Raw genomic sequence first — 20,664 nt, forward strand, 5'->3', positions numbered from 1 at the left:
GCGCAGGCATATGACATGTGAATACTTGTGTATGACTATTGGTTTATATTTCAAGCGTACCTCCGATTTCAGTAGGTGTGGTGGGGGTCCGGGTGCTGAGAAGTGAAGGGGCAGGAGCTGTGCCTTTGGGAGGCAGGGTTAGCGGTAGGAGTCCATACATCTCTAGAGGAAAGGCGAACACAGAGGGAGGTGCACAGCGGTCAGCCACTTCTTTTCAGCCATTGCACCTCTACACCCACCGTTCACAACGCCTGACGTGTCCCCATGACTGATGTTGGAGGTACAGTACACTTTACAGGTTGTCTGGCTCAGAATGGCTTAAAAAATAAACGAAGCCGTATTCTCCTCGCTGCTGCCCATCTGACGCACTAGAGGCAGCAGGACCTAAGGGGGGCGGCCACATGGTCAGGTTTCTTGATACGGTTTTGAAAGACGAAATCAGGAGTGGATCATAAAAGGAGAAAAAGTATAAAGGACAGATATGACTTCTCTTTTTTTGAATTCACTCCTGGCTTTGACTTCCAAAACTGCATCTAGAAAACTGACCGTATATTCGCACCCTAATGCTCCCAGTGTGACTTTTTTGGGGGGGGATCCACAGAATGGTGGGCACTAAGGGGGCATATTAGATACTGAGGACACTGCAGGGCTTGGGTTGTTTAAAAAACAAAAAAAAACATGTGTGCAGACAGACAGACGCAACAGACATATTTTTTTTTTCATCTGGAACTGCTTTGGAAAACTCCATTCAGATGAATGGAACAGATTTTCGGCCACATAATCCCTGCAGCAGAGCTGCTGTGTGTGAATATCCTCGTCACTGGAACCACAATGCAGTACAGTGCATTTAGACGCACCAACAATCGTCCAGATCTAAATGTGCCGCCGATCACCCGATAATTGAGCGAAGCAGGAGAGATCCTGACGCTTGTGCGCGCACCACCGATCATTGCTTCTGAACCGCAGATCGTGCAGTCTAAAAAGCAATCTGCTGCCCAGAAACAATGATTCTGTATGAGGACGAGGGATGGCTATAGCAATCGACTCATACAGTGAAGGAGATCGCTGCATGTAAATGCACAGTCTCCTTCACGGTACAAGCCGCCGACTGTCGGGAGGGAACGCTTCCTTCCCGACGATCAGTCGGCCTGTCTGAATCCACCTTAAGATGGATCCCATTGGTTCCATTCCTTTTAATTGTAAGGATAGTGGCGCATGCAGTGTCTTTCTCATTGTGTGATCTGGCAGAATGTGCAGCAGCAGCGACTACAGCTGACGGATATACGGTTTGTTTACACTGCTCCACATGCATTTTTCTGTGATAACATCAAGGTAAATGCTAGGTTTACTGGTACTATTAATTAGGAAAAATTAGAACCACGAATATTGAGCACCCATACACACAAGTCCTATACAAGGACTCAATACTGCAGCATTAGGACCATGCACTTCCTCATAAATTAAAGGGCATCTGTCAGCATATCTGTACCTATGACACCGGCTGACCTGTTACATGTGCTCTTGGCAGCTGAAGGCATCTGTGTTGGTCCCATGTTCATATGTGTCCGCATTGCTGAGAAAAGTGATGTTTTATTATATGCAAATGAGCCTCTAGGAGCAACGGGGGCGTTACAATTACACCTAGAGGCCCCAGTTTGATTGACAAGGGCAGACTATAAAAAAACTTCATCATACCTGGTCCTGTCACTCAAAACAGAGAGCAGATCCTCTAGGTGTCATGGTAACGCCCCCGTTGCTCCTAGAGGCTCATTTGCATATATTAACCACTTCAGCCCCGCTAGCTGAAACCCCCTTCATGACCAGAGCACTTTTTACACTTCGGCACTACACTCCTTTCACCGTTTATCGCTCGGTCATGCAACTTACCACCCAAATGAATTTTACCTCCTTTTCTTCTCACTAATAGAGCTTTCATTTGGTGGTATTTTATTGCTGCTGACATTTTTACTTTTTTTGTTATTAATCGAAATGTAACGATTTTTTTTGCAAAAAAATGAAATTTTTCACTTTCAGCTGTAAAATTTTGCAAAAAAAAAACGACATCCATATATAAATTTTTCGCTAAATTTATTGTTCTACATGTCTTTGATAAAAAAAAAATGTTTGGGCAAAAAAAAAATGGTTTGGGTAAAAGTTATAGCATTTACAAACTATGGTACAAAAATGTGAATTTCCGCTTTTTGAAGCAGCTCTGACTTTCTGAGCACCTGTCATGTTTCCTGAGGTTCTACAATGCCCAAACAGTAGAAAACCCCCACAAATGACCCCATTTCGGAAAGTAGACACCCTAAGGTATTCGCTGATGGGCATAGTGAGTTCATAGAACTGTTTATTTTTTGTCACAAGTTAGCGGAAAATGATGATGATTTTTTATTTTTATTTTTTTCTTACAAAGTCTCATATTCCACTAACTTGCGATAAAAAATTCTAGGAACTCGCTATGCCCCTCACGGAATACCTTGGGGTGTCTTATTTCCAAAATGGGGTCACTTGTGGGGTAGTTATACTGCCCTGGCAATTTAGGGGCCCAAATGTGTGATAAGAACTTTGCAATCAAAATGTGTAAAAAATGACCGGTGAAATCCGAAAGGTGCACTTTGGAATATGGGCCCCTTTGCCCACCTTGGCTGCAAAAAAGTGTCACATATCTGGTATCGCCGTACTCAGGAGAAGTTGGGGAATGTGTTTTGGGGTGTCATTTTACATATACCCATGCTGGGTGAGAGAAATATCTTGTCAAAAGACAACTTTTCCAATTTTTTTATACAAAGTTGGCATTTGACCAAGATATTTTTCTCACCCAGCATGGGTATATGTAAAATGACACCCCAAAACACATTGCTCAACTTCTCCTGAGTACGGCGATACCAGATGTGTCACACTTTTTTGCAGCCTAGATGCGCAAAGGTGCCCAAATTCCTTTTAGGAGGGCATTTTTAGACATTTGGATCCCAGACTTCTCACACTTTCGGGCCCCTAAAAAGCCAGGGCAGTATAAATACCCCACATGTGACCCCATTTTGGAAAGAAGACACCCCAAGGTATTCCGTGAGGGGCATGGCGAGTTCATAGAATTTTTTATTTTTTTGCATAAGTTAGCGGATATTGATTTTTTTTTGTTTTTTTTCTCACAAAGTCTCACTTTCCGCTAACTTAGGACAAAAATTTCAATCTTTCATGGACTCAATATGCCCCTCACGGAATACCTTGGGGTGTCTTCTTTCCAAAATGGGGTCACATGTGGGGTATTTATACTGCCCTGGCTTTTTAGGGGCCCTAAAGCGTGAGAAGAAGTCTGGAATATAAATGTCTAAAAATGTTTACGCATTTGGATTCTGTGAGGGGTATGGTGAGTTCATGTGAGATTTTATTTTTTGACACAAGTTAGTGGAATACGAGACTTAGTAAGAAAAAACAAAAACAAACAAAAAATTTCCGCTAACTTGGGCCAAAAAAATGTCTGAATGGAGCCTTACGGGGGGGGGGGGGGGGGGTGATCAATGACAGGGGGGTGATCAATGACAGGGGGGTGATCACCCATATAGACTCCCGGATCACCCCCTGTCATTGATCACCCCCCTGTAAGGCTCCATTCAGACGTCCGTATGATTTTTACGGATCCATGGATCGGATCCGCAAAACACATGCGGACGTCTGAATGGAGCCTTACAGGGGGGTTATCAATGACAGGGGGTGATCAGGATGATCACCCCCCTGTCACTGATCACCCCCCCTGTAAGGCTCCATTCAGACGTCCGTATGATTTTTACGGATCCATGGATACATGGATCGGATCCGCAAAACACATGCGGACGTCTGAATGGAGCCTTACAGGGGGGTGATCAATGACAGGGGGGTGATCAGGGAGTGTATATGGGTGATCACCCGCCTGTCATTGATCACCCCCCTGTAAGGCTCCATTCAGACGTCCGCATGTGTTTTGCGGATCCGATCCATGGATCCGTAAAAATCATGCGGACGTCTGAATGGAGCCTTACAGGGGGGTGATCAATGACAGGGGGTGATCAGGGAGTGTATATGGGTGATCACCCGCCTGTCATTGATCACCCCCCTGTAAGGCTCCATTCAGACGTCCGCATGTGTTTTGCGGATCCGATCCATGTATCCATGGATCCGTAAAAATCATACGGACGTCTGAATGGAGCCTTACAGGGGGGTGATCAATGACAGGGGGGTGATCAATGACAGGGGGGTGATCAATAACAGGGGGTGATCAGGGAGTGTATATGGGTGATCACCCGCCTGTCATTGATCACCCCCCTGTAAGGCTCCATTCAGACGTCCGCATGTGTTTTGCGGATCCGATCCATGTATCCGTGGATCCGTAAAAATCATACGGACGTCTGAACGGAGCCTGACAGGGGGGTGATCAATGACAGGGGGGTGATCAAGGAGTTTATATGGGGTGATCAGGGGTTCATAAAGGGTTAATAAGTGACGGGACGGGGGGGGGTGTAGTGTAGTGTAGTGTTTGGTGCGCCTTTACTGAGCTACCTGAGTCCTCTGGTGGTCGATCCTAACAAAAGGGACCACCAGAGGACCAGGTAGCAGGTATATTAGACGCTGTTATCAAAACAGCGTCTAATATACCTGTTAGGGGTTAAAAAAATCAGATCTCCAGCCTGCCAGCGAACGATCGCCGCTGGCAGGCTGGAGATCCACTCGCTTACCTTCCGTTCCTGTGAGCGCGCGCGCTCACAGGAAATCCCGGCCCTCGCGAGATGACGCGTATATGCGTCGTCGTGCGCAGGGCTGCCGCCTCCGGACCGCACATCTGCGTTAGGCGGTCCGGAGGCGGTTAAAACATCACTTTTCTCAGCAATGCGGGCACATGAATATGGGACCAATACAGATGTCTTCAGCTGCCAAGTGCACATGTAACAGGTCAGCCAGTGTCATAGGGACAAATCTGCTGACAGTTGCTTTTTTAACCCCTTAAAGGGAGTCTTTCACCTAATCTGAGCGTTTTAGACCGCTCAGATCAGGTTATAGACTCTTTAACCCTCATTACGATCATACCTTTCTCTTATGTGTCCCTCGCCCAGATAATGAAAATAACACTTTTTAAACTTATGCAAATTACCTTCTGAAGGTGCCCAGGGGCGGCGTTACTGGGCGATGTGCCCAGAAAAACACACCTCCAGCCGGCGGACGTCACGAGCGGCACCAGAGCGCACTGCTCTGCCCATTATGGGCAGATGAACAGCTTTTCATATTACGCATGCGCCGGCCAACTAAAGACAGCCGGCCGGCGCATGCGCAATATGAAAGGATGTTCCTCTGCCCATAATGGGCAGAGCAGTGCGCAGGTGCGGGCCAGTTCCCAGCCCGCCGTCCTCTGGTGCCGCTCGTGACGTCCGCCGGCTGGAGGTGTGTTTTTCTGGGCACATCGCCCAGTAACGCCGCCCCTGGGCACCTTCAGAAGGTAATTTGCATAAGTTTAAAAAGTGTTATTTTCATTATCTGGGCGAGGGACACATAAGAGACGGGTATGATCGTAATGAGGGTTAAAGAGTCTATAACCTGATCTGAGCGGTCTAAAACGCTCAGATTAGGTGAAAGACTCCCTTTAAGGACTCTCTATTTCACCTTAAGGCCTCTTTCACACTACAGTATGTTGCATTCAGTGTTTTGCGTTCCGTTTTTCACGGATCCGTTGTTCCGTTTTTTGCTTCCGTTGTGGTTCCGTTTCCGTTCCGTTGTTCCGTTCCGTTTTTCCGTATGGCAAATACAGTATACAGTAATTTCATATTAAAAATTGGGCTGGGCATAACATTTTCAATTGATGGTTCCGCAAAAAACGGAACGGATACGGAAGACATACGGATGCATTTCCGTATGTGTTCCGTTTTTTTTGCGGCCCCATTGACTTGAATGGAGCCACGGACTGTGATTCTCGGCCAAATATAGGACATGTTCTATCTTTTCAACGGAACGGAAAAACGGAAATACGGAAACGGAATGCATACGGAACACATTCCGTTTTTTTGCGGAACCATTGAAATGAATGGTTCCGTATACGGACCGTATACGGAACGCAAAAAACGGACCGTATACGGAACGCAAAAAACTGTAGTGTGAAAGAGGCCTAAGGATCAGGCCATTTTTTGCAAATCTGACCAGTGTCACTTTATGTGGTGATAACTTTAAAACACTTTTACTTATCCAGGCCATTCTGAGATTGTTTTTTCGTCACATATTGTACTTCATAACACTGTATAAAATGGAGTAAAAAAAAATCATTTTTATTTATAAAAAAATACAAAATTTACCAAAATTTGGGAAACATTTGCAAATTTCCAAGTTTCAATTTATCTACTTCTATAATACATAGTAATACCTCTAAAAATAGCTATTAGTTTACATTCCCCATATGTCTACTTCATGTTTTGGATCATTTTAGGAATGACATTTTATTTGTTGGGGATGTTACAAGGCTTAGAAGTTTAGATGCAAATCTTGAAAATTTTCAGAAATTTTCAAAAACCCACTTTTTAGGGACCAATTAAGGTCTGAAGTCACTTTGTGAGGCTTACATAATAGAAACCACCCAAAAGTGACCCCATTCTAGAAACTACACCCCTCAAGGTATTCAAAACTGATCTTACAAACATTATTAACCCTTTAGGTGTTCCCCAAGAGTTGAAGGCAAATGGAGATGAAATTTCTGAATTTAAATTTTTTGCCAAATTTTCAATTTTAATCCATTTTTTCCGCTAACAAAGCAAGGGTTAACAGCCAAACAAAACTCTATATTTATTGCCCTGACTCTGCGGTTTACAGAAACACCCGATATGTGGTCGTACACCACTGTACGGCCCCACGTCAGGGCGTAGAGGGAAAGGAATGCTGTGTGGTTTTGGGAAGGCAGATTTCGCTGGACTGGTTTATTTACACCATGTCCCATTTGAAGCCCTTTGATGCACCCCTAGAGTAGAAACTCCAAAAACGTGACCCCATTTTGGAAACTAAGGGATAGGGTGGCAGTTTTGTTGGTACTATTTTAGGGTACATATGATTTTTGGTTGCTCTATATTACACTTTTTGTGAAGCAAGGTAACAAAAAATAGAAATTCTGAAATTTCCTCTCCATTTGCCATTGACTCTTGTGGAACACTTAAAGGGTTAACAAAGTTTGTAAAATCAGGTTTGAATACCTTGAGGGGTGTAGTTTCTTAAATGGGGTCACTTTTTGGAGTTTCTACTCTAGGGGTGCATCAGGGGGGGCTTCAAATGGGACATGGTGTCAAAAAAAAAGTCCAGCAAAATCTGGCCTTCCAAAATCCATAAGGTATTCCTTTCCTTCTGCGCCCTGCCGTGTGCCCGTACAGCAGGTTTACGACCACATATGGGGTGTTTCTGTAAACTAAAGAATCAGGGCAATAGATATTGAGTTTTGTTTGGCTGTTATCCCATGCTTTGTTACGGGAAAAAATTGATTAAAATGAAAAATTTGCCAAAAAATACCTGTTTTGGCACCGTTTTTATTTTTTATTATTTACAACGTTCATCTGACATTAGATCATGTGCTATTTTTATAGAGCAGGTTGTTACGGATGCAGGGATTCCTAATATGTTTACTTTTTTAATTTATTTACGTTTTACACAATAATATCATTTTTGAAACCCCAAAAACTTTTTTTAGTGTCTCCATAGTCTGAGAGCCATATTTTTTTTTATTTTTTTTGGGGCCATTGTCTCATGTAGGGGCTCATTTTTTGCGGGATGAAACGACTGTTTGAATGGTACTATTTTGGCGTACATACCTTTTTTGCGAAGTAAGGTGGGCAAAATTTCAATTTCATCATAGTTTTTATTTTTTATGGCGTTCACTGTGCGGGGAATGTAACATGACCGTTTTATAGATTGGGTCGTTAAGGACAGGGTGATATATAACGTGTAGGGAATTTTACTTTTTTAATTTTTAATCAGGGATAAATGTTTTTATTTTTATTTTAACATTTTTTTTTTTCCCAGACCCACTATATAGTGTACTGCACTGTATTTCACTCACACTTTGTCTGAACAGATCTCTGCCTTTAGCACATCCTGTTGCCATGGGAACCTTCCCCGTCTGCCACAACTGAGCAGACGGGGAAGGGGAGCTCCCTCCCTCTGTGACCCCATCCTGTCCGGGGGCTGCAAAGGCACAGCAGCCTCCCGATGGGAGAGGGAGGGAGCTCCCTCCCTCTTCACCTCCTCCATACAGCGGTCCCTACGGACCGCGGCATGGAAGGGGTTGAAATGGCTGACATCTGCACAGATGTCAGCCGTGTGAATCAGAGTGTCAGCAATGAGCTGACACTCTGATTCAACCGCTCGGTCATCCTGAGAATAAATCGCACAATCCCCCCCTCCTGAATTGTCCTGCGGTTTGTAGTGATTGGCAATGTGGGGGGGCTCCTGCGCGAGTTTTCTGCCCGCCGACAGGAAGAAGGACGGGGCATTTCTAGAAGATAGACTATGACGTGGGGAGGGGGCGGAACCATTTGCCGGGCCGTGGGAGGTTATTTGATGATCAGTAGGCGTTCTTGGGCACTGCAGGGGGGCGTCACTGGGCACCGGAGAAGGAAAAAAAACTCCTCTCTGGGCACCTTGGAGCCTCATTAGCATATCATAAAAAGCACTTTTATATCAAAAGGACAAAACGAAATAAAGTAAAAAGACTGCTGGAAATAAGGTACTTTAGTGAACATGGCGATGGTGACCGCTTAAAATGGTAAAAGCAGGTGACAGATTCCCTTTAAAGGGGTATTCCCTTCTCAGACAATGGGGGCAGGCCCAGAGGTGGGGCCCGCACCGATCTCTAAAACGAAGCCTTACACAAGGACGGTGGTGCAGGGTCTAACCACCAAGCCTTCCTATTGGCTTTTTCGAAAATAGCTGAGCGGCTCGCTTGCCTATTTTCGGAATCCCCATAGAAATGAATGGGAGTGCACGGCTACCGCTCTCATTTATTTCTATGGGGCCGATGGAAATACCTGAGCTAGCACTCGGCTGTTGTCGTCGGCCCCAGGGAAATGAATGGAGGGCAGCCACGCATGTGCGGTGTGCTCTCTGGGACTTTGCTGGCTCCGTTTACAAGATAGGTCCTAACGATATGCCCCCATTGTCTGAGATGACACAACCCCTTTAAATAAGTGTTTATGTTCTTAGTAATTTAGTGATAAGGGTTATTAGATGGCTGTTACAAAGTGAAAATAGGCTGCACACAGCTAGAAAAACTCTTAACCTTTTGTGACAGAACGGCTCAATAACTAATATATAAAGCTGAGTGTGTGTATGTGTCCGCTAAAGGAATCCGCACCGTCGTATTTACAATCACAAAATTTGGCACACAGGTACTTCAGGTGTCCGGGAAGGTTTTAGATCGAGTCTCAGCTCTAGCACGTACCGTTCCTGAGATATTCCCCAAAAAATGTAAATATGGCACATCACATGACCTACATTAGCCAATAGAAGCCTGCAGGTCTTTCTCTTCATATCACAACTGCCATACACACGGTCACATGTCCTTTATCAGCCAATAGAAGCTTGCAGGCCCTTAGTCTCCACATACACACAGTTTTACACCAGGTTTCCATAACAACCCAGCCATTTGATGTGGATGATACTGTTAAGGGAGCGGAGTGCTGTGGAGGTCACAGTTCAGGGGGCAGGTAGGGTGGCAATTCAGGCCACCCTCAAATCATGGACTTAACAACCCCTCTCCGAGGTAAGCCACGCCCCTGACCTGGTTAGATCATGCCCCTGACCTGGTTTGGCCACGCCCCCTCCCACTCTGCAGCTGACAGGGATTGAAAAAAATGAAGGTAAAAATCAACTTCTGTCAGCTGCAGGAGTGGGACGGAGGTTGACTTTCTCCCTGCAACTCAGACAGAACAGTGCTGCTGGCTGAGAATGAGCTGTTCAAAAGGATGATGGAGGACAGGGAGTCTGAAAGCCGGACTGTCCGGCCACCCTAGGAGCAGGCTGCTGTGGAGGTCACAGTTAAGGGGATGGTCTGCTATGGAGGTCAGTGTTAAGTACTGTGGCAGTCACTGTTGAAGGGGCAGTCGCTTTGGAGGTCTCTGTTAAGGGGGCTGGGAATGGTGGAGGTCAGTTAAGGGGACTGTAACCTATGGTCAGTGTTAAAGGGGCAGGTGCTGTAGAGGTCACTGTCAAGGGGGTGGGATCCTGTAGAACTTACTGTTGGAGGGGCAGGCTGCTGTACAGGTCAAAGTTAAGAGGTGGGCTGCTGTGGGTGGGGGCTGTGGAGGTCACTGTTATAGTGGATGCCGTTGATACCCTTTAATGACACACAAACATTAAATATACCCGTGCAAAGCCAGGTCCTTCAGCTAGTGTTTTTTAATAAAGACCAATTGAAAACATTATTTTTAGCCCCAAATGAGTAAAATGCAATCATAAAAATAAAATCCCTGCAGGAGTATATAGCTTTTAAGGCATTTAGAAAGCCCTTGGACAACATGGCAGTTTATGCCGCTAGAATTTTAGCATGGACTGTAAGTGACCGCACAGGACCCTGCAGAAACCAGGATCAGAATCCACAGTGTAAATCTACCCTAAATGTGACCTAAAGCTGCACAATAAAACAATAGTCTCCTAAGTGTAATTTTCTGACAACAGAACAGGGGAAACAAGGAAGTAACATTATTTCTACAATGTACAGCGCAAACAGGAGGATGATGTCACCGAGGCGGAAGCCCACCAACGTCAGTACTCTGCAAAAAAAAAAAAAAGACCGGATGTCAGCATCCGCCATCTTTGTAACTGGCAGCCGCCTCTGGGGAACGTCACTTCCGGTCATGTCAGGCGACTGCTGCCCTTTCACAGAAGATACTTTCAGCCGCTTCCCTTCACAGAGCAATGTGTACGGTCTGTCGGTTCTGCCGTGCACCGGGGGCGCCGGTCACGAGCTGCTGGCCGCCACCCTGAAGGGTAAAGTGACCAGCTTCAAGTACCAGGAGCTGCGGGACAAGCTCCGCGCCGGCGGCCGGGAGCTGCAGTTCACCTATATACCAGGTGCCGGAGGGCGTGTGGCGTGGGCGTGGCTTACAAGGAAGGCGCTAGAAGGGTGGTTGGGATCTCCTGCATTTGCAGAGGCGTGGCCTTGGTCAGGTGACCTGTAGTGATGACCACAATAAAGAGTGACAGGTGCTGATAGTCCTAGTGACCCCGAGCAACCAAGAAGAGTGAGGGCATCGTTCTCTGGAAATATGGGCCCCTTTTTAAATGTTTTTTATTATGTTTACCCATGATCCAATAGTTAGGCCAGGAGTCACTTAAAGGGATTGTCCAAAATGCCGTAAAAATGGAAATAATACCTCATTGCGACCCTGCCGCTCTCATTCTTCATGCTCCACAGTCTCTGCTTCCTCTAAACGGGTTTGTGTGACCACTGCAGCCAATCACTGGTCGCAGCAGGTCACCCGAGGGGGGACCTAGGGGTTGTAGTTTCAGTTTCAGGTGCACTGAAGCAATAACATTGGCTGCTGTAACGCATGTAGCGCACTCTATTATCTTTTTTTTATTGTTTTCCAGTGGATGCCGAGATCGTCTCCATTGATTCCTTCAGCAAGTCACCTCCAAAGCGAGGTCTGGTGGTGGGGATAACATTTATTAAGGTGTGTGTCCAGGGCCTTCTATGCCGCCCCCATCCTCAGACACTAGTCTCTGGTCAGCCAGGGGCCACACACTGCACTGCAGCTCCAGAACTCCACGGCGCCCTCCATTGTGCAGTGGACGCAGCTGGTTACTGCAGCGCTGCTCCTGTTGAAGTGGATGGGGCTGTGTTGAAGCTGTGGGGGGAAACAGATGATTGGTGGGGGGCTGCTGGGTGTGAGACCCCCGCTTATCAGATATTGATGGCCGGTCCTGAGGATATGACATCAGTATTACAATTCAGCACAATCCCTTTAAATGGGCTTTGATTGGTGGGGGTCTGACTTCCAGCATCTCCAAAGGACAGCCCCATTGGTTACACAGCACGGCATGCCATTGAATGAAACTGGGATGCAATACCGGGTGCTGCCACTACAAAATGTATGGCGCTGTGTCTGGTAAATATTGAGGGGGAGGCAGCGCGCAGCGCACGGATGCCGTATCGGGGAAGTGATCTCATGTGTAGGCACTCTAGTAATGGAGATTTCCAGTTGAGGCCATTACTGAGGGCAGCCATGCTTTTACATTGCATCGGCATTACCTAATGATAGCCTGAGATTGGGGCTGAGCTCCATGCGGTGCACTGGTATCACCCAGCTCCTGGTACCCAAGTATAATGAATGGCACACAGTAGATGTGAGACTTTTAATTTGGTGCCCAGGAGAATTTTAAGTCCACTCTAGCTCATCAGAGGCTCAGACTGTTGCTGCCCCCCATGCTTTACACTGCAGCTGTGCCGTTCACATTGATTCTTGTGCCGTTCACAAATCCTGGCTTCTGAAGTCAGACAGTCCCCAGGAGGGAGCAGCTGGGGCCGAAACCTGAACTGGACGGTTGGATTTTCTCTCCTTGTTTCTCCCTTGTGATACCTTCCATCTGTAACTTGTATATTATTTGCTTCCAGGACTCCGGAGACAAGGCGAGCCCCTTCCTGAATATTTACTGTGACTATGAGCCGGGATCTGAGTATAATCTGGACTCCATTGCCCGTACGCTCCTGCCACATCCTCATCGCAGTACCCTGTAGTCTGGTTGTAATATATGGTCATTCCTGCACAATGACTGCCCAGAGCGCCGCGCAGAGATTCTGCTGGTCCGACCTATGGATCAGATTGGACTCCATGCGGCGCCATATTTAAATGCACCCCTGATCGCATTTCTCTCCATAAAAATCTACTGTCAAGTTATGTTATCCCTAGTGAAATGACCGGTGGAAGAGAGGACGTCTGCGGCACATTGGTCCCCAAGCTGTGATCTTCGGGGCCCAATGCATTAGGGTTAGTTTCACACTAGTGGTAAATTCTTCCGGCACAGCCTGTTGGAAGACATGGTATCCCGCATAGCTGGAAAAGACTGGAGCACCGCCAGGCCCCATTGCATATAATAGGACTCTGCAGGCATCTGGTTTGTTTCCGGCGTTAGTGCTGGGATTCGGCCGGACAAATACTGCTGCAAGCGGCAACATTATAGTCAATGGGCAGGGTCAGGTAGTATCCAGCTATGCTTCCAGAAGGCTTTTCCTTTGCTGCAACAACCTGCTGAAAGAATTTACCGCTAGTGGGAAACCAGCCTAAGGCCGCTTTCAGACGAGTGAGTTGCACAGTCCGGACTCGCAGCGTGAGTGTGCGGTAGCTCCTGCCCTGACCTCCCAGCACTGCTGGGGTCGCATAGCATTATATTGATTTATAATGCTATGTGACCCTTACAGTTCTAGAATGTATTGGATAACACTGACATCATGCTGTCGGTGTTTTCCAATACATTCCAGACCTCTAAGGGTTACATAGTATCATAAATCAATATAATGCTATGCGACCCCGGCAGTGCTGGGAGGTCAGGAACGCAGCTGCCGCACACTCACGCTGCGAGTCCGGAATGATGCATCTCGCTCGCCTGAAAGCGGCCTAAGGCCTCATGCACACGACAGTTTTTTTTCACGGTCCGCAAAAACGGGGTCCGTGGGTCCGTGATCCGTGACCGTTTTTTCGTCCGTGGGTCTTCCTTGATTTTTGGAGGATCCACGGACATGAAAAAAAAGTCGTTTTGGTGTCCGCCTGGCCGTGCGGAGCCAAACGGATCCGTCCTGAATTACAATGCAAGTCAATGGGGACGGATCCGTTTGATGTTGACACAATATGGTGCCATTTCAAACGGATCCGTCCCCGTTGACTTTCAATGTAAAGTCTGGAGTTCTTTTATACCATCGGATTGGAGTTTTCTCCAATCCGATGGTATATTTTAACTTGAAGCGTCCCCATCACCATGGGAACGCCTCTATGTTAGAATATACTGTCGGATATGAGCTACTTCGTGAACCTCAGATCCGACAGTATATTCTAACACAGAGGCGTTCCCATGGTGATGGGGACGCTTCAGGTTAGAATACACTACAGACTTTGTACAAGACTGCCCCCTGCTGCCTGGCTGCACCCGATCTCTTACAGGGGGATATGATAGCACAATTAACCCCTTCAGGTGCGGCACCTAAAGGGGTTAATTGTACTATCATATTCCCCTGTAAGAGATCAGGGCTGCCAGGCAGCAGGGGGCAGCCCCCCCCCCCTCCCCAGTTTGAATATCGTTGGTGGCACAGTGTGCGCCCACCATCGCCCCCCCCTCCCTCCCTCTATTGTAATAAATCGTTGGTGGCACAGTGTGCGCCCACCATCGCCCCCCCTCCCTCCCTCTATTGTATTAAATCGTTGGTGGCACAGTGTGCCAACCACCATCGCCCCCCCCCTCCCTCTATAGCAGTAACATTGGTGGCAGTGTGCGGTCTCCCATTCCCCCCCCCCCCATCATTGGTGGCAGCGGAGTTCCAATCGGAGTCCCAGTTTAATCGCTGGGGCTCCGATCGGTAACCATGGCAACCAGGATGCTACTGCAGCCCTGGTTGCCATGGTTACTTAGCAATAGTACAACAGTAGAAGATTCATACTTACCTGCTTGCTGCTGCGATGTCTGTGTCCGGCCGGGAGCTCCACCTACTGGTAAGTGAAAGGTCTGTGCGGCGCATTGCTAAAGAACTGTCACTTACCAGTAGGAGGAGCTCCCGGCCGTTCACAGACATCGCAGCAGCAAGCAGGTAAGTATGAATCTTCTACTGTTGTACTATTGCTAAGTAACCATGGCAACCAGGGCTGCAGTAGCTTCCTGGTTGCCATGGTTACCGATCGGAGCCCCAGCGATTAAACTGGGACTCCGATCGGAACTCCGCTGCCACCAATGATGGGGGGGGGGGGGAATGGGAGACCGCACACTGCCACCAATGTTACTGCTATAGAGGGAGGGGGGGGGGGCGATGGTAGGTGGCACACTGTGCCACCAACGATTTAATACAATAGAGGGAGGGAGGGGGGGGGCGATGGTGGGGGCACACTGTGCCACCAACGATTTAATACAATAGAGAGAGGGAGGGGGGGGGCGATGGTGGGGGCACACTGTGCCACCAACGATATTCAAACTGGGGAGGGGGGGGGGTCTGCCACCTGCTGCCTGGCAGCCCTGATCTCTTACAGGGGAATATGATAGTACAATTAACCCCTTTAGGTGCCGCACCTGAAGGGGTTAATTGTGCTATCATATCCCCCTGTAAGAGATCGGGTGCTGCCAGGCAGCAGGGGGCAGTCTTGTACAAAGTTTGCAGTGTATTCTAACTAGAAGCGTCCCCATCACCATGGGAACGCTTCTGTGTTAGAATATACTGTCGGAAATGAGTTTTCACGAAGTGAAAACTTAGATCAGAAAAAGCTTTTATGCAGACGGATCTTCGGATCCGTCTGTATGAAAGCAACCTACGGCCACGGATCACGGACACGGATGCCAATCTTGTGTGCATCCGTGTTCTTTCACGGACCCATTGACTTGAATGGGTCCATGAACCGTTGTCCGTCAAAAAAATAGGACAGGTCATATTTTTTTGACGGACAGGATACACGGATCACGGCCTCGGCTGCAAAATGGTGCATTTTCCGATTTTTCCACGGACCCATTGAAAGTCAATGGGTCCGCGAAAAAAAACTGAAAACGGCACAACGGCCACGGATGCACACAACGGTCGTGTGCATGAGGCCTAAGGGGGAGATTTATCAAACCTGGTGTAAAGGAAAACTGGATTAGCTGCCCACATCAACCACTATGATTCCACCTTTCATTTTCCAAGCCTGTGTTTTAACACATCCCTTATCGTCAATTACCGAGTACTTAAAGGCTATGTACATCTTTTATTATTGCATTGTACTCATTTGAGCTAAAAATCATTTTTTCAATCCAATTTATAAAATTTTTGAACCCCTGTCTCTGTACAGCATTTAGTTTCTCTAGTAGCCTGCTCTGTATTTTTACTGTGTTCCGTCAGGCAGCTCAACTGACGGCTCCTTATCTCTGATCTCTGACATTACAAACACTTATTATAGATCATTTCTTATCTTACTGATAAGAATGTGGCTTAAATAAGGGCTGTATTAGACCTGGAGATAGTCGGCCAGATCATCGCTAAGGCCTCTTTTCAGTTTACGTTCTTTTTTTTTTTTTTGCGTTCCGTATACGGAACAATTGATTTTAATGGGTCCGCAAAAAAAAAAACTGAATAATTTTAATAAAGACCGATTTGAAAAAATAATTTTTAGTCCAATGTGAGTAAAATGCAATTAGAAAAAAAAATTGCCCCCGAAGGTGTACATAGCCTTTAAAGGGGTTGTCTCATCTTAGACACAGGTGGTATATCACTACGATAAGCTACCGTTGTCAGATAGGCGCAGATGACCCCTCTTGCTGACCATCCATTTCTACGGGAGTCTCCAAAATAACTGAACGAGCGTGCTTGGCTGTTCGGAGGTCCCATAGGAATAAATGGAGAGCACATCGAGGAAGCGAGGCCAACGCTCCATTTGTTTCTATAGGATTTCCGTAGATCGCCCAGCCAGCGACCGGCTATTTTCGGCAGTCCCATAGACACAGCTGCTCTCCCCTCCCGTTGTGGAGAGAGGTACAGTCCCAGAGGTGGTACCCGCACCCATCTGACATTATATGCCACCAATGTCGCAGATGAGACCACCTCTTTAGTGCTGGTGAGACAGGTTTCTGTGCACATTTTCCAATCCCCTCCTTCAGACTGACAGTATAGAGATGTTCAATGACTCATTATAGTGATCGATCGTCTTTCCCTTTGTTCTTACAGAGAGCTGCTTAAATTTGGAGCTGAAGTTCACCCCTTTCCAGCTGTGTCATGCAGAGTGAGTACACGGCTCTTACAGTAGTGTGTGCCATCACCGTGTATACCTATGTACACCCGTCAGCTGTAAAACCACATGCCTAATACAGCGTAGGTCCACCTCATGCCACCAGAACAGCTCTGACCCCTCCAGGCGTTGACTCCACAACCCCTGTCAAGGTGTCCTGGGATATCGGCACAATGCAGATCCTGGACGTTGTCCAGTGCGGCCGTTGTGGGTCAGACTTGTTTTTCCATCACGTTCCACAGATCACGATCAGATTGAAATCTGAGGAATTTGGAGCCAAGTCATCACTTGGAAGTTTGTGTCATGTTCCTCACACCGTTCCTGAACAGTTCTTGCAGTGTGGCCTGGACACGATCTTGCTGAAGGAAGCCACTGCCATTAGGGAATACCGCTGCCATGAAGTGGGGGTGCTTGGTCTGTACAAGGTGTAGGTGGGTGGTAGGTGTCTCATCCACATTATGTCAGGAACCAAGGTTGGCCAGAGCATCACACTGCTTCCACCGGCTTGTGTTCTTCACATAGTGCCATCTCTTCCCCAGGTAAGTGACACACACCACCGGCCGTCTACATGAAGTAAAAGAAAATGTAATTCTTCAGACAAGGCCATCTTCTTCCATTGCTCCACGGTCCAGTTCTGATGCTCACGTGTCCACTGTAGGCACTTTCGGCAGTGGACAGGGGTCATCATAAGTGGTCCATACACAGCAAGTGGAGATGTCCTCTGTGTCCTGACAACTTTCTATCATGGCCATCAGTTAGGTTTTTAGCAATTTGTGCACTTCAGTGGGATCGGACCAGACAGGCTAGTCTTCACTCTCCATGTGCATCCATGCATCACCCTTTCACCAGCTGTCCTTCCTTGGACCACTTTTGGCAGGTACTAACCACTACATACTGGGATCACCCAACAAGATCAGATATAGAAATATAGAATGTGTCGGCAGATAAGAACCATTTGGCCCATCTAGTCTGCCAAATGGTTCCTATTTGCCCGACACATTCTTGGAAATGTTCTGATCCAGTCATCTAAATATCACAATTTGGCCCGTGATATCCTTGCACTTGACCGTCAGATCCTTGCACTTGACCGTCCGATCCTTGCACTTGACCGTCCGATCCTTGCACTTGACCGTCCGATCCTTGCACTTGACCGTCCGATCCTTGCACTTGACCGTCCGATCCTTGCACTTGACCGTCCGATCCTTGCACTTGACCGTCTTCTTCATCTCCTTCACTTGCTATCTAATACAATATATCACACTCTGTGAAGGGTGCCAGTCACACAAGTGCTATTCGGTTTTAATGTTATGGATGACTGGTGTATAATTTTCATAAAATACGAGTAGATTTGAGAATTTGGAGTAAAAGTTCCACTTATTGCTGAGCTCAAATCTCTCAGTTGCCAGTTCAATGTCTGTGGGGCTGGAAAAGCTATGTCTACAAGAATGCAGCACAGCACAGGGCCTTGGGTTATACGAGCTGCCCACTGAGGACTAGTAGAAGCAGAGTAGAGTATGAACTTGTCCTCTGAGCAGAAAAAATGTTTTGCTGCACTTGGATCCTCGTGTTTCCTGCAATTCTGATTGCAGTTGCTTATGCTGCATGCAGTACCACTTGTAACCACAGCACTCTACTATAGACATCAATGCAACAGCGCCCCCCAGCACCTATCTTGTCAAACTGATGCCTGAAATTCTGTAACCTTTTTTTTGTTCAGCATTTAACTATAATCACTCTGAAAAAGTATTATAGCAGTGATATCTCGTTCCCGATAACTGGCCCATGTAACGCACATTCCTCATAATTGTCCTGTGAAAATGCGCCGCCGTTCAGCCGACAAATGAGCAGTCGGTTGTTTGCATCTTTTATTCGGCACCAGGAAACCTCATTTGTCAGCGACACATCGCCCTGTGGAAACGGTGTGTGCTGCAGACAATATGCAAAGCAAATGGGGGATGAACGATCTTAATATCGATCGTTCGTCCCCCAGGCCATTTAAATGGGCGACGACCGAGCCTATCCTCAATCCGTGCTCGCTTTACTACCCGGCCTCGACCCTTGTGGTCAGTGTGACAGGCCCCTGCCCTTCTATCAGTGACTCTGATTTTGTGAGAATGTCCATTAACCATGGTGTGTCCTCCGCAGGGTGCAGGATGGAGACCAGCAGGAGACGGTGTTCCTATTGGGAGGCAACGATCAGTACATTCACCTGTACAAAGAGGTTGGAGAACTGTTGACACCAGAAAATAGAGAGGGTAGGTTCAGACGGACCAAATCCACCGCGTATCCTGCCGTGCTGCGGTTTTTGCCGTGGGTTTTCACGGGGACCCGCTCGAGGTTTAGCTCCTAGTGCAGCTTTACAAGGGCTCTACACAGTAACCAAGAACGGACCTGTATATTCTTGGCGCCGTCTTGAAAACCTAGCGGTAAAAACCCCTTAGCCGCATGAACCGCATTGAAAACAATGGAAGGCGGTTTCAGGGCAGATTCGACCGTTTTTCGGCTCTGAAACCCGCGCCCAAAATGTTCCGTCTGAACATACCCTAACAGTGTATTTTTCAGATGATATATGAATACATCTAGTTTGCAGAAGAGTAAAAACGTGTACTAATTACACAGCATAAGTAACAAATAATTTTTATGGGATAGCCCCTTTAAAGAGAAACTGTCCCCTCTCCTGACTACTTGCATTCCCCATGTAATAAAAGTTTTGGAGTAACTATTCTTATAACGGTATGCCATTCCTCTATTACTACTAGATGTTTATACAATTGTGTGTTACCAATTGGGGTGTGTCCCTTCACAGTCTGACACTGGCAGCACTGATTAGATAGTGTCAGACTGTGAAGGGACACACCCCAGTTGGTAATGCCCAGTTGTACCTTTTGTTGGTAAACTTCTAGAAGGAATAATAGAGGAATGACACAGCGGCAGAGTCATAAGAATACATGCTCCAGAATTGTTATTACATCTAGAATATAATTACTTACTACAACAGACATGTCAGCAGAGGTGGCAGCGTAGATAGCGGGTTACAGGGGTGGCAGCTTCTCCGGCAGCGTAGATAGCGGGTTACAGGGGTGGCAGCTTCTCCGGCAGCGTAGATAGCGGGTTACAGGGGTGGCAGCTTCTCCGGCAGCGTAGATAGCGGGTTACAGGGGTGGCAGCTTCTCCGGCAGCGTAGATAGCGGGTTACAGGGGTGGCAGCTTCTCCGGCAGCGTAGATAGCGGGTTACAGGGGTGGCAGCTTCTCCGGCAGCGTAGATAGCGGGTTACAGGGGTGGCAGCTTCTCCGGCAGCGTAGATAGCGGGTTACAGGGGTGGCAGCTTCTCCGGCAGCGTAGATAGCGGGTTACAGGGGTGGCAGCTTCTCCGGCAGCGTAGATAGCGGGTTACAGGGGTGGCAGCTTCTCCGGCAGCGTAGATAGCGGGTTACAGGGGTGGCAGCTTCTCCGGCAGCGTAGATAGCGGGTTACAGGGGTGGCAGCTTCTCCGGCAGCGTAGATAGCGGGTTACAGGGGTGGCAGCTTCTCCGGCAGCGTAGATAGCGGGTTACAGGGGTGGCAGCTACAGCTGGACTCGTCCTGTTAAAAAGAAGCAAAGATCTTTTTTTTATTTCCCAGTAAAATGAGAATCTTAGGAATTTTCTTTGTGAGGGCAGTCTGCCCATAGGAAGAAACAAGGATCGGGCATACTGGAATTCAGCATGTCTGATCCG

The 20,664-nt window shown here is 47.3% G+C and overlaps 1 protein-coding gene across 1 annotated transcript in view; it reads left to right on the top strand.

Moving 5' to 3' along the window:
- The first annotated feature begins 10,775 nt into the window (after positions 1–10,775).
- KPTN (kaptin, actin binding protein) overlaps positions 10,776–20,664 on the top strand; it is a 29,384-nt gene continuing 19,495 nt past the window's right edge. The window contains exons 1-5 of the mRNA XM_044306513.1: positions 10,776–11,067; positions 11,587–11,669; positions 12,611–12,695; positions 16,886–16,940; positions 19,092–19,167. Of these exons, the coding sequence (XP_044162448.1) occupies positions 10,791–11,067; positions 11,587–11,669; positions 12,611–12,695; positions 16,886–16,940; positions 19,092–19,167 (576 nt within the window). The 5' untranslated portion in view covers positions 10,776–10,790. The remainder of the gene's footprint in view (positions 11,068–11,586; positions 11,670–12,610; positions 12,696–16,885; positions 16,941–19,091; positions 19,168–20,664) is intronic.

This window comes from Bufo gargarizans, chromosome 9 (genome assembly GCF_014858855.1).
Source record: "Bufo gargarizans isolate SCDJY-AF-19 chromosome 9, ASM1485885v1, whole genome shotgun sequence".
Taxonomy (NCBI): Eukaryota; Metazoa; Chordata; class Amphibia; order Anura; family Bufonidae; genus Bufo; species Bufo gargarizans.